This window comes from Neofelis nebulosa, chromosome 7 (assembly GCF_028018385.1).
Source record: "Neofelis nebulosa isolate mNeoNeb1 chromosome 7, mNeoNeb1.pri, whole genome shotgun sequence".
Lineage (NCBI taxonomy): Eukaryota > Metazoa > Chordata > Mammalia > Carnivora > Felidae > Neofelis > Neofelis nebulosa.
The window spans coordinates 115,681,053-115,696,000 of record NC_080788.1 but is presented as its reverse complement, the minus strand read 5'-3'; the positions used below and the strand labels follow the sequence as shown (position 1 = coordinate 115,696,000).

Genomic DNA, 14,948 nt, shown 5'->3' with positions numbered 1-14,948 from the left:
AATGGGTAGGAGGGTCCCTGCACTCTAAGTCAGCTGCCTTGCAAGGAAGAAAATCAGGTTGAGAACCCCCTAACTTACCTGAACGCTGTGTGGCCACATCAAACAGAGCTGAGGCGAGAAACCCTAGAAGCAGTGATTTTTTGCTTTAAGTGGCACCCTCACATACTGGGGCACCTGGGTGGCTCAGTCGGTTAAGCGTCCAACTTTGGCTCAGGTCATCATCTCACAGTTGGTGAGCTCGAGCTCCACATTGGGCTCTGTGCCTCTCTCTCTCTCTCTCTCTCTCTCTCTCTCTGCCCCACTCGTGCTCTATCTCTGTCTCTCAGTGAATGAACGTTAAAAAAAATATTTTTAAGAGGCATCATCACATACTTCCTTACTGTTTGCCTGATGTGCTTTGGTGACAAGCGTGCATGTATCCCTGTGGCGGTGTATGGGGTGACAGCCACTTAATCCAGAGCTGTTGGCCACCCCATACAAAGTGGGGTCCTGCTGGCTGTGACTCTATAGTCCCTTCCCCCATTCCACAGACTCCAGGAGCCTCAGCCATTCCAGAGGTGAGGGTCTAGGGGCCTTGGTCTGATACCTAACCAGCCACCCACCCCCGTGTGTTTTTTCTTTTCTCCCTGTTTCACTGTGTCTCCCCTCTCCTTAATTCAGCAGCATCAGTAAAATCCAGCCCAAATCCTAGCACAGACCTGCTCCCACTGAAGTATGGATGCTTTCCAGAAAACACAGGTTGCCAGAGCCAGCTGGCATTGGGACACAGGGGAGAGCCATGGGCTCTTGACTGGGAAGCTCTTCCTGCTGTGGCCTTAGGTGGGCACGGGGGCCTGGCGGTCCCTGGGAATCGAGTGGGGCAGGCGGGTGTGCAGGACTGCTTGAGGCCCTGGACGGAAGTGACTTTCACTGCTTGGCAGTGGTTTTTAAATCATTCTGGAAGCTGTCAGGAGCTTTCCCAGAAGAACTCCACCTTCTCTATTTTAAGCAGTTTCTTCCTGAAAGTATCCGGAGGGAATGTATTGATTTCTTTGTAACTTTGTGATTCTCATCGTAGCAAATGGGGAAACGGGGTCCCGGGCTGACAAAACCAGGGGGCACCGAGACGTGGAGGGGGGAGGGTCAGCAAGGAGCTCCCATCACTGGGTTGTGTGTTTTCCCACGTCAAAAAAAATTCTTTTAACTGTGGTAAAATGTATATAACATAAAATGTAACATACGTAAAAACGCAGAACACGTATAATCTGAAAGCTTTAACTGCGTCGAGGCGTATGGGGTAGTGACAGTGCATTCACCTGACTGTGCCGCCATCACTCTCCGCCTCCAGGGCTCTCTCCATCTTGCACAACTCCAACTCGGAACCCGCTAAACCATCACTCTCCCCTCCCCCTCCCCCAGCCTCTACCTTCTGACTCTATGAATCTGACTCTAGATGCCTCGTGTAAGTGGCATCGTACGATATTTGTGTCTGGCTCATTTCACTTAGCGCGATGTGTTCAAGGTTCATCCTGCTTGTGCCGTGTGTCAGAATTTCCTTCCTTCCTTTTTCAGGCGGAGTAAGAGTCCGTTGTATGGATCGCACAGTTGGTTTATCTCTTCATGTGCCAGTGGGCTCTTGTGTTATTTCCACCGTTTAGCTCTTGTGAATAATGCTGCTGTGAATCCGGGGGTACGCACATCTGCTTGAGTCCCCGCTTTCAATTCTTGGGGAGATATGCCCAGAAGTGGGCCTGCTGGGTTACAAGGAACCCTGTGCTTCACTTCTGGAGGACACTGTGTTCCACAGGGGCCGCACCATTATATATTCCCACCAGCAGTGCCCACGGGTTCTGATTTCTCCACGTCCTCGCCAGTCCCCAGTTGAGTTTTCTGGATGTGGCGGCAGAAGCCAGAATAGTCAAAGGTTGTGGCTGTGCGAAGGTGCCCTCCGATTTTGTGGAATGTGAGCACCGGAGGGGCTTGAGGGAGCCTAGTCCAGCTCTTGAAAAACAGCTGGGGAAGCTGAGGTCGGGTTACGTACCAGTCCCGCCGGCTGGTGGCAGAACTGAAGCCAGGAGCCAAGAAGGACGATGCCCAGGCCAGTGCTCTGCTCGCAACGTGTAGTTCCTAGCAGTTCTTTCTTGGGCTGTAGGCCAGTATTCTCCATCCCGTTTCTGACAAACTGAGGCTTGAGGGGGAAAGATGGCATTTTAACCGCCCACACAACAAGCCCCGGAGGTGAAGCGAGCCTTGTACACACAGAGCTACACCTTGAGGACCACACCTTGGGGGAGAGAGGACTGCAGCAGTCCCCTCTGCCCCCCAGTCTTTGGTCACCTGCATGGGGGTAACCAGTGACTTCTTGGGCCTCTCACATGCCTTCATCCTCTTCTCCCTCTAGGACGACCCACTCACAAATCTGAACACAGCCTTTGATGTGGCAGAGAAGTACCTGGACATCCCCAAGATGCTGGATGCTGAAGGTAAAGGCGTCTCTGTCTGTGCCTCTGGCCCTTTTCTCACCCGGGAAGGGTGGGGCCCGGCAGCCCGAGGTGGGAAGAGAAGAGGTCTGGTCTCTGGGACCTCATCTGGGGAGCCTGGGGGTCACCTGCCGCCGGGGATTCCTCGTTTCCCTGGGGTTTGGAGGGGAGGCTAGCTGGTGCTGAGAAGGGCTTTGAGGCCATTTCTGCATCAGCTGCCTAAAGATGGTTCTCATCTCTGTCTTGGACTTGAGGTAGAGGGTGCTGGGGTGGGGCACCGCGTTCCTCTCTTGTTGTAGCCAAGGGAAAAAAATCTTTCCCCTTACCCTCTTAGGCTGTCCAGCTGGGATCCTGCACACTAGACTGGCAAAAGACGGATTAACAGGGGAAAAGCAAACAGAGATCTCTTAACAAGTGCATCGTATACACATGTATACACATGAGAGCTCTGGGTGATGAGTCCTTCATGGGGTGGTTAGGAGTTTGGGGTCTATATCCATACCCAACTTGTAGGGGAAATGGAGGGGACAACTGGCATTTATAGAAAAACAAGTGACTTTTTAGAAAGATGAATGGGCCCTTAGGAGAATGGGAGGGAGAATTTGTGACAGTGATAGTTTGTGACAGTGTGTGTCTGGGGCCGTTTTCAAATATATGCAAAAGCAGGGGGATAGTGTAGGAAGTTCCATTTACCCAGCATATAGATAAAACAATTAGATTTTGTCACTTTTTTTCCCTTTTGTTTTCTTCATTGGAAGATTACCAAATAAATCCCAGACATCACAGCATTTCACCACCACATACCTTCAAAATATTCTTACGTAACCATAAAACAAATGTCATGCCTAGGAAGGCGACTGTAAATCCTTGATATATATTGACTGCCTAATTCAAAATCAAATTTCCCCGACTGTTTCTTTTTAGAGTTTTATTATTTTATTTTTTATTTTTTTTTAATTTTTGAGAGAGACACAGCACAAGCAGGGCAGCGAGAGAGGGAGACACAGAATCTGAAGCAGGCTCCAGGCTCTGAGCTGTCAGCACAGAGCCCGACGTGGGGCTTGAACTCCTGAACAGTGAGATCATGACCTGAGCTAAAGTCAGATGCTTAAGCTACTGAGCCACCCGGGCACCCCTTAGTTTTTTTTTAAGCAGCATTTTAAATAAAACATACTTTAGAATTCATTTTAAATAAAACATACTTTAGAATTCCCTTAAAAATCATATTTATGTAGGGCACCTGGGTGGCTCAGTTGGTTAAGTGTCCAACTCCTTTTTTTAATTTCAAGTTTTTATTTATTTTGAGAGAGAGAGAGTGTAAGAGGGACAGAGAGAGAGGGAGAGAGAGAGAATTCGAAGCAGGCTCCACACTGTCAGCACGGAGCCAGATGCAGGGCTCAAACTCATGGACCGTGAGATCACGACCTGAGCCGAAGTCGGACGCTTAACCGACTGAGCCACCCAGGCGCCCCTAGAGTTGGTTTGTTTTAACCAGGATCCAGATAAGGTCTGCACATGGCGTTTAGTTCTATTTCTTATGTCTTTTCCAATCTGTAGTACTTCCCTCCTTCCTTCATCCCTTTTTTATTCCTGCCATGGAACTTGTTGCACAGACGGGGCCAGCTGCTCATGGAATGTTCCTCATTCTGGGTTTGTTGTTTGCTTCCTTGGGTCACTGTTTCTCTCCTCCCTCTACCTCTCATGTTCCTGTAAGTGGAAGGAAGCTGAGTCCAGAAGCTGGTGAGATTCAGGCTCAGCGTGTGGGCCAGAAGACTTGGTGGTTCTGCAAGCTTCTTTCCGCATCACATCAGGAAGTGCATCATGTGTTCGCCAGCTGGCTTTTAACTCCAGATTTTTCTTGACAGACATCGTCGGAACCGCCCGACCGGATGAGAAAGCCATCATGACTTACGTGTCCAGCTTCTACCATGCCTTCTCTGGAGCCCAGAAGGTACCCGCCCCCCCCTTCCCCTCCTTCCTTGCGCAGCACACCTCGGGCCGGGACCCAAACCATGCGCCCCCGCCCCCCCCTCGCCTCTCCCTGGCAGCAGGGTCTGGATGGCACGTCTCTCTGGTAGAGTTAGCTCCCGGTGCCAACGCGGCGTGCTGCTCTCGCTCGGCTCCTCTCCCGCCCTGCCCCTCTGTTCCTCTTCTCCTCTTCCCCTGCAGTCTCTGAGAGGACTGGGCTCGAGCTCGCCTTCTGGGGCCCAGAGGGCTGGCTTGAGCGGGAAGAGCTGCATGTGTGGAATCAGCCTGGGGGTTCTGGACTCCTGGAAGCTGCAGTAGGCAGCAGTCCCTCCGCGCCCACCTTTGTTGAAGCCACAGGCTTTTTAACACGGCAGCCGGGCTTCCCTTAGGGAGGCGTCTCCTGTCCTCACTGACCTGTTTTGCAAAGGTGTCGTGAAGCCCCCGCCTTTCTCCCACTCATGGGCATGATGTAGCAAATCTGTCCACAGCTTTTTTTTTGGGCCCTGATGCCTTCTGTATCCTGCCGGGGACCCACATGTGGGGTCACTCTGCATGCTGTATTTACAGACATAAGCACAGCCCCTTGGAGGGGGATGGGAGGAGGTGGGCCGCTGTGAGCCCCTTCAAATGTCCCAGCCCAGTTTTGCTCAGGGAGGCCTGAGTTTAAAGTCCAGTTGTGCGGGTTGCACACTGCACAAGGGTACCACAACTAAAGAGCGCTGAATATTTTTGTTACCAGGCTTAGCTCAGGCAGAAGCCTCTCTCCCAGACCCCACTCACAGGCAGGATCCTGGAAACACAACATGCAGGTTGACAGGACCACAGGCTGGGCCTTCACGGTGTCGAGCCGTGGACCTGTCACATCAGGTTGGATGTGCTCAGGCCAATTTCCCACCCTCCGCATGGAGTCTGAGTGACCTGTCTCCAAATGCATGATGGGGGCGCTCCCCCCCTCCCACCTCTGCCCAGCCTTCCCCTCTGCTCTCTCTCTCCCTTTCCTGTCTCAGCCTGTGCCCTCCACCTCCTCACCCTTCTCTCCTCCCACCATCTCATTTCGTCTCTCTCTGCCCGTTCCCTCATCTGCTGTCTGTGCGTCTGTCTTGCATTCTCCCTGTCCGCCACGGCTGTTTGGGTTTATTCTGTGCTGCTGCTCCCTTTCTCCTCTCAACCTCTTCTCCTTCTCTGTGCAGATGTGTAGGCACGCTAAGGATGGGAAGGCCATGTGACCTAATGTTTCATGTCACTGCCACGCCTTCTTGGGTGCGCAGAAGGTGAGCTCTCCCTCGGCCTCGACCGCTCTCCCTGCCGCCCTCCGCCCACCTCTTCCTTCCTCCCTGGATGCTCCGGCAGCAGTCCGTGGGGCTGCAGCCCCTCCTCCTCTCGTAGGAGGGCAGGGTGCTCTCTGACCTTGGCCGGTTGAAGACGCCAGAGAGCCCCAGCCTCTGGATGGCCCCTTGTGTCTCTGACCATGCACACTGGGCTTAGTGGAGGTCACAGATGGGAAAGAAGCTCGTGGTCTCAGCTCCTTCCCTGGACCCTGAGTCAAGAGCCCTTATCCCAAGCGATATGGCTCTGGGCTATGCTTCCTAACTATTCCCTTAAACATTCAGGACCCCTTCATTTTTTCTCCTTCCCGCTCAGTCACAACCATTCTTTCAAATTACCCAGCAGACAGGGCAGGGAGAAGCCTTCCTGCCTTCTCCCCGGTGTCCAGGCCAGAGGCTCAGAGCCCTTCCCAACCAGGCCTGCCATGGACGTGGTGCAGGTTGTGCACTCCACAAGCCTGCCATGTGTGCACCATAGACCATGGAGATTTGGATATTTGTTACAGAAGGAATCCTGCAGATGGCAGTAAAAATATTCTCTAACAGATCAGTATGACAGTTTTCCAATAGGAATGCCTTGGGAAGAGGTGCCTTTAAAAAGTTACACAGAGGCACGTGGGCTTGTAGCAACCCCGTCCCCTGGCTGGACGGGCACCAGAACCTTCCTTGCCTTCCTTGCAGGCCTCACTGGCACTGAGACGGGAGAGCTGCCCCTCGTGGAGGCTTCCGTGACTCACAGGTGTCCTGGCCCTCCCAGGATCCCCAGCCCCCCTCCAACCCCCTCTCTGGCCTGCCTCTTGCTTCCTCCTGTTTCCCTCTGTCCCATCTCTGCTGCTGCTCTCTCGTCAACTTCTTCTGGCCCCTCTGAGCCCCCACCTGTCAGCCAGGTTGTGAGCAGCATCTGTCCCCTTTCTTGGTGGGCCCCCCCAGCCCTGATAACCACAGAGGGCCTGCTTGCCCGCCTCTGTAGCTAGACTGCTCTCTGCTCTGGGGTTTTCCAGCTCCTCCTCTCTGTCCCCTGCCCCTCCAGGGGTCCTCTCCTGGGCTTCACGCCTGCCGACACTGGCCTTCCCTGTGTCCTGGCTGATGATAATGCTCGGACGGGAGTGTGTGCGTGCGTGTGCGAGAGTGTGTGCACGTGCGTGTGCGTAAGTGCGTGTGCATTAGCAGCCTGCTTTTCTCCCTCCCAGATCTCATACCACCTCTCCCCACGCCCCTCTTCCCTCCCTCTCATCCTTGTTGCAACCATTTCACACTCCTTTTGTCCACATTCGAGGACAAGGTCACCAGTGTCGGGCTGGGGGCGGGGGGGCGGTGGCGTTCATCTCATGTCCTGGGTCGGGGGCCTCTCCTAGAGTTGCCCGTAACCACTTCTAAGGATTCAGGCAACTGCTTAGAGCCAAGCAGACCAGGGAGAGGGGAAGCTCCCTCCTCTCCTTGGAAGAAGGACGATTCATTCCGACTCACACACTCTTTGTGTCTTGGCTGTCTCCGTGTCTGATGCCAGTGGGGGGCCATATTCTGAAACCCATGCTCAGTACATACATGCATGCACCATACGATGGTACACACATGCATGCACATGCGTGCACACGTGTGCACGCGTGTGCGCGCGCGTGTGGCCGTCCACACACCCAGACAGGGGCACGTCGTTGGTTTTCCTTGTCAGGTGAGGACCGACTTTTGTTTGACATGTTGGTTTGGGTTCTGACTCTTTCTCAGTTTTCCTTTGCCCTCCTCGTCCCCTGTGTCGATTTAGAATCAACAGAAAGCAGCAGATTTTTATGTAGTTTGTGCCTTAAAGTTCACGGTCTATTGGGAATGTTTGAGAAACAGCCATTTAAAGCACAGGCTAGATCTGCTGCAGGTGTTTCTGGATGCTTTCAGGAGTAGATGGTGACGTTTGCATCTCTTCGTTTGGCCCCTTGCTTGCTTTTGTCACATCGTGAATCTCCTAAGGGAAGGAAACAGCCATTTGTGCCCTTGAAGGATTATGGTCCATCTGGGGAAACCCCGAAACCTGGAAGCCAACAGTGGCGGCGGTCTAGTCAGTGCCTGCTGTGCTGTGGGCCTGAGCAGGGGACGGGCAGGGGGGGAGGGCCACGGGGCTGCACACACGGAGGCTTTCTTGAACAGGAGGCACCTGGTCTTGGGGGTCTTAAGGGTGGAGTAGGGGTCCTCAAGTGAAAGTGCGGCAAAGATCAGGAAGGCGGTCACAGCTTGTGTGACAGCTTCGAGATGTCACAGGTCAGCCTGTGAGGGGACAGCGAGTTAGCCCTGGTCCTCTGCCTGGGGTGAGGAGCACAGGGGGAACCAGAGACGGGGAGCAGGCTGCGTGCCTTTGCCTGCGGGCCTGGCTGGCAGGGGTACTGGGGCTGGGTGCTGACTTAGGCACAGGGAGAGGCTAGGCTGTGGGAGGAAGGAAATGGGCAATTCTAGATAGATTTGGGAAATTCTCGACTAAAAAGGTCACAGATGACATTTTTGTGGCATTCATGTGAATCTGTGGCTTGTGGGTGGCAGAGCCATTGTGCGTCATTTGGCCACATTTGGGTGTTAGATGTTACCTTAATTAACTACCTTGTACCAGCGAGTTCGATGCTGCGTGTTAGCACAGCAGTGTGGCTCTGGGATGGCAGAGTTTCAGTTGGGATAGCTAAGTTATTAGTACTCCAGGAATAAGAGTCCATAACTTAAAAAAAAAGTTACTAATATAAAGCCAAACAGATTGTTCTGTGTTAAGCTGTATAATAATGTAACTTAAAGTAAGTCATGAAAATATAAACCAAGGGAAGGCAAATGCAGATTTCTAGAAGTCTCCCTTTTTTGTGTGTGTGTTTAGAAGTAATCCTTTTGCCTAGTGTCACAGAATATTTTCTCAGCCCATTTACGATATTTACGCTTCCACCCCTTGTGCAAATTCTGCCAACATCAGAAAGGCCTGGGCACTCTGGTTTTGCTTCTTGGGTTCTGGAACAGCCCATCTCCTCTTGCGGGAACTGCCCGAGGCCAGGACTCTCCTACGGTTGTTTTTCTGATGGCGTTTCAATTTCTGTTTCTCTCAGAGAATGAATCTTTCCTCCCCTAGAACAAATCTCTCCTTTGGGCAGTCTCTTTAGGAGCTGGTGGTGCTAAGTACCTCTCTCCTAAATCCCTCATGGTGATGGCGTTCTTGTGGCCACGGAAGAAACAGTTCCTAGAAAACTAGAAAGTGGGATGCTAGGGTAAGCCTGGGTCCCACGCTCAAGAGTCCCGCTTGCCTTCCACCCCAGGGATTATGTCCTTCAGGCCTTACCACATTGGTCTTTCCTGCGTGGTCTCTGTGACCTCCTGGGCTGGTGGTGGTGGATGACTGAACCCTTCTTTGTAAAGGGACCTTGTAAAGGGTGAGACTGCCAGCCTGGGGGAGGGAGTTAAGCAGTGAGTGAAAGAGATGGGTCAAGGTCTTGAGGTTTCTACCTTTTTTTTTTTTCTTTTCTTTTTTCCCCTAACGTCAAATCTGGGTTCCAGGAGTCTGCTTCCTTCCTAAAGGTAACCGTGGAAGCTGGGCTGTCCCTCGAGGGCAGAGGCAATCCAGATGGAGTTTGCAGACAGCTCTCTTAAAGAAAGCTCTCTTGTTCCATGATGCCCGTGCTTTCTTTCCAAAGACAGATTTCCTGGTTATAATGAGTGGTTTTCTCAGTCTCTGCTGGTGAAGCCACCTAGGAGTGGGGCAGGCTGAGCCGCAAGCTTGGGAAAGAGGTGGGTCTTTGCAAAAAGTCCCCAGGTGGCCCACTTGGGAACGTCCCCCAGACAGCATCCAAAAGGAGCCTCTGTTGATCCTAGAACAGTCCGTCAACAGGCTCTGCGGATGGGCGAGGCTCCTGAGGCTCAATGGATTATCTCCTAAAATCCCATGAACGCAGGCCTCACTCAGTCTGCCAGTTTGACCGACTGACACACAAGTCAAAGCTTATGACCACTGAGCCCAGGATTTCAAGATGTGTCGGGGGTAATGAGGCCAAGGAGGGCTTTATCCATGAGACATCATGGTGGCAGCCGCTTCTTGCCTATGATGCGTGGCCACCTCTGATTCTTACCCACTTGGTCAGCATGCTGGGCATAGCTTACTTATGTCAGCACAGAGACCACTGGCCCCTGTGTCCCCTTCCCCGGCCTTCACCGGAAGTGGCCCTGGTCGCTTCAGGCAGATTGCTACCCCCAGCCCTCTTCATGGGGCACATTGGCATGTTTCCCATGACCTTGCTCTTTCCAAGGGCCCCACGTCTTCTGGCACAGTCTCCAGGAAAGAATTTCTCTCCTTGTCACCTTTTGGTATTCCCTGTGGTTACTTGTTGGTTCTTAAGAGGAAGGACAATCAATCAAGAGCTCCATGGAAGAAATGGTCATGGCATCTCCAGGGCAGAGTTAGGTCAGAGGGCAGGGGGGTGAAGGTCTAAGGATGTGACTCCTTGCCTCAGTTTCTTGAGACCCAAGACTCAAAGTGCCCATCTTGGAGGCCCTCTAGCCATTCCCAGTTGCCCGGTGGAGGCCTACCTGCTCTAACACCTTGCCTGGGGTGGGGGGGGGGGGGGGGGTGTGATCTCCTGACTTTGAGCTTGAAAAGACCTTTATGCTGACCTCATTCTGCACCCCCCCATCCCAGCAGCCACTCCCAATCACAGGATTTGGTGGCTGTGTATCCTATTTGAAAAGTTTTGCAAAGAAAAAACATTTACATTTTAATTACTCCTTCTCAGTTCAAAGCACCCTCATTCTCAGGAAGTTCTTCTTCATGCCTAGCCTCAGTTTATCTTGCTGCAGTCAAAACCAATTTTGCCTTGTTTATCAACCAGTTGTGAGGTCCCATCTTTCTATCCCCTAAACCCTTGTCATCTGTAGGCTCACCCTTCTCTAATAGGCATTATCTGCTCCTACTCCCAGGCTGTCTTTTCTTTCCCAGGACCCCAAAAAGGCTTTGAGTTCCCCTCCCCTTGGAGTTGGGTTATGATGTACACAAGAAAACAGATGAATTTAAAGGTTACCTGAGCTCCTGGTGATTTAGGACCACCTGGCCCTTGCTGGTGTTAAGTCCACGGTGCCTTCCATGGCCCAAGAAGATGGTGTTCCTGGAGTTTCCGGGCCTTTGCATCTGATTTCCTTTCAGTCCTCTTGTTGCCAAAACCTGTGTCCTGTGTCTGTTTGCCCGGCACTCACTCAGCATGAGGCCTCCGCTTTCCCAGAGGTGCCAGTGCCCAGCTTTCTGGACATTCTGTGCATGCTGGCTTGATCCTCTTGTCTTGCCCTTCATGCAGTAGGGGTCCCTGAGTCTTCTCTAATGTTCTTTGGGCTTTGAGCCAGGAGCAGATTCTGTAGGCCCCTTTGTTTCTCAGTCAGCACCTTATTCTGGACTCCCAGGTTTGAATTCCTGCATCTCCTAAGATCCTGGCAAATCCAACCTGAGAGCCTGAGCCTTGGGGACCCCAGGGCCTCCACTTGGGATTGTAGGCTTGGCATGAATTTTTCTGCCCTCTTTACCTGAGCTGACCGTTTTGACTGTATCAGTCATCACATTAGTTACTTCCCAACGTGAATGGTTGGCCTCAAACTCTGGTCCTTCTCCAAGGGCCCCGGTTCAGCCACCAATATCTCTCTTTGGGCTCACTTGACCTGTGGGACCCGGCATGGGCTGGCAGAGGAGGAGGAGGAGGATGTGGACTGAAAGCCTCAGGGGCTGACTTCCTGCCGGTAGAGCTGCAGGGCGGGAGCTCCTGCTGCCCAGGGCTGACCGTGACACCCACGCCCTTTCTTGTTGCCAGGCGGAGACAGCAGCCAATCGCATCTGCAAGGTGTTGGCCGTCAACCAGGAGAACGAGCAGCTTATGGAAGACTATGAGAAGCTGGCCAGCGATGTGGGTACCTCTTGAGTTCCCCCAGCTGGCTCCGGCAGGGCTCTGCTACCCCACCCCGGGAGAAGAGGGAGCCCCCAGAGCCTGTACCTCCAGACCCATCCCTGGGGTACAGTCCCAGGCTGGGTGTAGTCCTTGGTCCCAGCACAGCTGACCCAGGGCAGAGGTGGGGCTCATCTCTAGGCTCCAGAAAGCCGAGTCGTAGGCTGTGTTTCTTGCCAACAAACAGGGAGCCCGGGAAACTTTTCACCTCTCTGGGTCTCGGGTTTTTTCCCCTTGCCGAGTGAGAGCTAAGCCAAGGGATCTCAAGGGCCTTTCTAGCCTGGTATACTGTTGTTCTGTGAGTCGCTTGGCCTAGAAAAACAGTATGCCTGGTTCTGAGAGGATGTGATCTGGAGATGGGATCAGTGCTGCCTCAGGCTTGCTAAGCAGCTGGGCCCACCCAGGGGACAGGAGGAGACAGGGCTGGGTGTGCTGTTCTGCCGTTGACTATATTTGGGGTAGGGCTCCACTTGCTTAAAAGAATTCAGCCTTCTGAACAGCTCAGCCCAGCCTCTTGGTGGATCTGCCATCCAGCCTAGTAAGAATACAGGTGCCAGGTGTAAGCCCAGCTCTGCCATTCCAGCTTGGTCACCTTGGCAAGTCACATAACCTCACGGCGCCTCGGTTTACCTCTCTGTAACCTGGGGCAGGAGTCAAAGCACAGAACCCCATGGGATCCCAATCCTCATTCCGATGAGTCCGTCTGGGGGACACGCTGGCACCTTGCAGGTGCTCGTTCTGTTTCCTGTCACCCATTCCACTCCTCCTCCACTTTCTCCACCGTCATCACCTCATCCAGGCTGTTCCCTGCCTGTGCCCCAGAAGCCAGCCTCTTCCTTTTTGAGTCAGAGGCCCACATTCTAGAATTCTAGATCCCGGGTGACAAGGGCCTCAGGAAGCGGCTGTTATGGTTGTTACCTCCCCGGGACAGAGGACACCGAGGCCCAGCCAGCTGGTGGGGCTGGACCCAGAGCTCGGGTCTCCTCCTGGTCTGGCTGACTTCCTACCAGGTCCACGGTTCTTCCTGGGGCAGAGCTTGAGTTAACCCCTTCCCCTGGCAGAGAAGAGGCTGGTGGCCAGGCTGCATGAAGCCTGTGGCTCTCCTGGAGCCTGGCCTCTACTGCCGGGGAGTGGTAGCTGGGACGGGACATGCTGTCAGGAGAGACATCCCTCGGCTCCCCCTGTCAGGGAAGGGGCCCAAAGGCCGTAGGAGGGAAGGGAGGCAGCCCCTGGTCCCCCTCCCAGCATCCTCACGCCCTCCGCGTGCCCCTCCCCACCAGCTGCTGGAGTGGATCCGCCGCACCATCCCGTGGCTGGAGAACCGGGCGCCGGAGAACACCATGCATGCCATGCAGCAGAAGCTGGAGGACTTCCGGGACTACCGGCGTCTGCACAAGCCACCCAAGGTGCAGGAGAAGTGCCAGCTGGAGATCAACTTCAACACACTGCAGACCAAGCTGCGCCTCAGCAACCGGCCCGCCTTCATGCCCTCCGAGGGCAGGATGGTCTCGGTGAGTGCCGGGGAGCCGGAGCTGCTCCTGGCTGAATGTGGCACCGTGGGCGGGACAGGGCGGGACAGGGCGGGACGGGCTTCCTTCCACCTGCATACGCTGTTCCAGAAATCGTTTCTCCCTTCCAGATTGCCACCCAGACTCAAGCCCCCTGTCTCCTGACCATCCCAGGTCAGACCTGTCCTGCCAGACCCCTGAATATCCACCCGGGCCTCCTAGCACCCCCTCCCCCCACCTTAGAAAACCATCTCTGCAAACTAAGTGCCTCTGGACATATTGAACCAAAGAGGGCATAATTCAGTAGCAATTAGGGTGCTTTTTACTTTTTTAAACATTTTATTACTTTATTTATTTGTTTTGAGAGAGAGAGGGAGGATGTGAGCATGAGCAGGGGAGGGGCAGAGAGACAGACAAGGGGAGAAAGAATCATAAGCAGGCTCCACTCTTAGTGCCAAGCCGACCCGGGGCTCGAGCCCACGACCTTGGGATCGTGACCTGAGCCCAAATCAAGAGTCAGATTCTCAACCAACTGAGCCACCCAGGTGCCCCTCTGTAAAATCTTTTTTAAGCACTTAAAAAAAAATGTGTTACCTTAAGTAATGAGTTGGTGGGTTTTTGTTTTTTTTTTTTTTTTTGGTAGGATATTTCAAAGATACAAATCTGCTAAATACAGAAAATAGAAATTACTCATAATCTTAACTATCCAATATCAGCTTAAAAATGTTTTTTGAAATAAAGTGGTTTTTGGAAAAGATTCTTTTAGTCTATGTAAATAGGATTTTAAAAAAAATGTATTTATTTTGAGAGAGAAATAGTACAAGTGGAGGGAGGGGCAGAGAAAGAGAGGAGGGAGAATCCCAAGCAGGCTCTGAGTCATCAGCACGGAGCCGACGTGGGGCTTAATCCCACAAATCCCTTGAGATCATGACCTGAGCCGAAGTCAGAAGACACTTGGGGCGCCTGGGTGGCTCAGTCAGTTAAGTGTCCAGTTCTGGATTTCGGCTCAGGTCATGATCTCATGGTTTGTGAGCCCTGCATCTGGCTCCACGCTGACAGTGTGGAGTCTGCTTGGGATTCTCTCTCTGTCCCTCTCTCTCTGTCCTTCTTGCACTGTCTCTGTCTCAAAAAGAAATAAAATAAACTTGGGAAAAAAAAAGGAGTTGGACACTTAACGAACTGAGCCACCCAGGCGCCCTACGTAAATATGATTTTTAAGGGAATTCTAAAGCATGTTTTACTTAATAAGCTGCTTTAAAAAAACAAAAAAAAAAAACTAAGGGGTGCCTGGGTGGCTCAGTAGCTTAAGCATCCAACTTTAGCTCAGGTCATGATCTCACTGTTCACGAGTTCAAGCCCCATGTCGGGCTCTGTGCTGACAGCTCAGAGCCTGGAGCCTGCTTCAGATTTTGTGTGTGTGTCTCTTTCTCTGCCCCTCCCCGCTTGTGTTCTCTCTCTCTCTCCCTCTCTCTCACAAAGGTAAATAAAACATTAAAAAATATTTTAAAAACCCAACTAAAATTATATTGTGAATGGCTTTCCAAGTTGTTAAATTATCTTCATTTATGTTACTTATGTTATTTCCCCTTCCTTCTTGCCCTCTCTCAGACTCAGGGAGAAATGTTATGAGACAGACAAACATGCAAAAGAAAATTTAAAAACCCACCAAGATAGAGCTTTTGGCCTTCAAAATGAGAAATCATGAGAAGGCATGGACATAAAAGGGAAGGGCAGGGAACGGCCAAGCCAGTAAACAGT

General features: G+C 52.5%; 1 protein-coding gene across 3 annotated transcripts in view; it reads left to right on the top strand.

Moving 5' to 3' along the window:
* Nucleotides 1-14,948, top strand: part of ACTN1 (actinin alpha 1) — a 100,580-nt gene that overhangs the window by 67,311 nt on the left and 18,321 nt on the right. For all 3 annotated transcript variants that reach the window (XM_058739448.1, XM_058739446.1, XM_058739447.1), the window contains exons 7-10: nt 2,381-2,462; nt 4,325-4,410; nt 11,551-11,643; nt 12,963-13,193. In XM_058739448.1, coding sequence (XP_058595431.1) covers nt 2,381-2,462; nt 4,325-4,410; nt 11,551-11,643; nt 12,963-13,193 — 492 coding nt within the window. The remainder of the gene's footprint in view (nt 1-2,380; nt 2,463-4,324; nt 4,411-11,550; nt 11,644-12,962; nt 13,194-14,948) is intronic.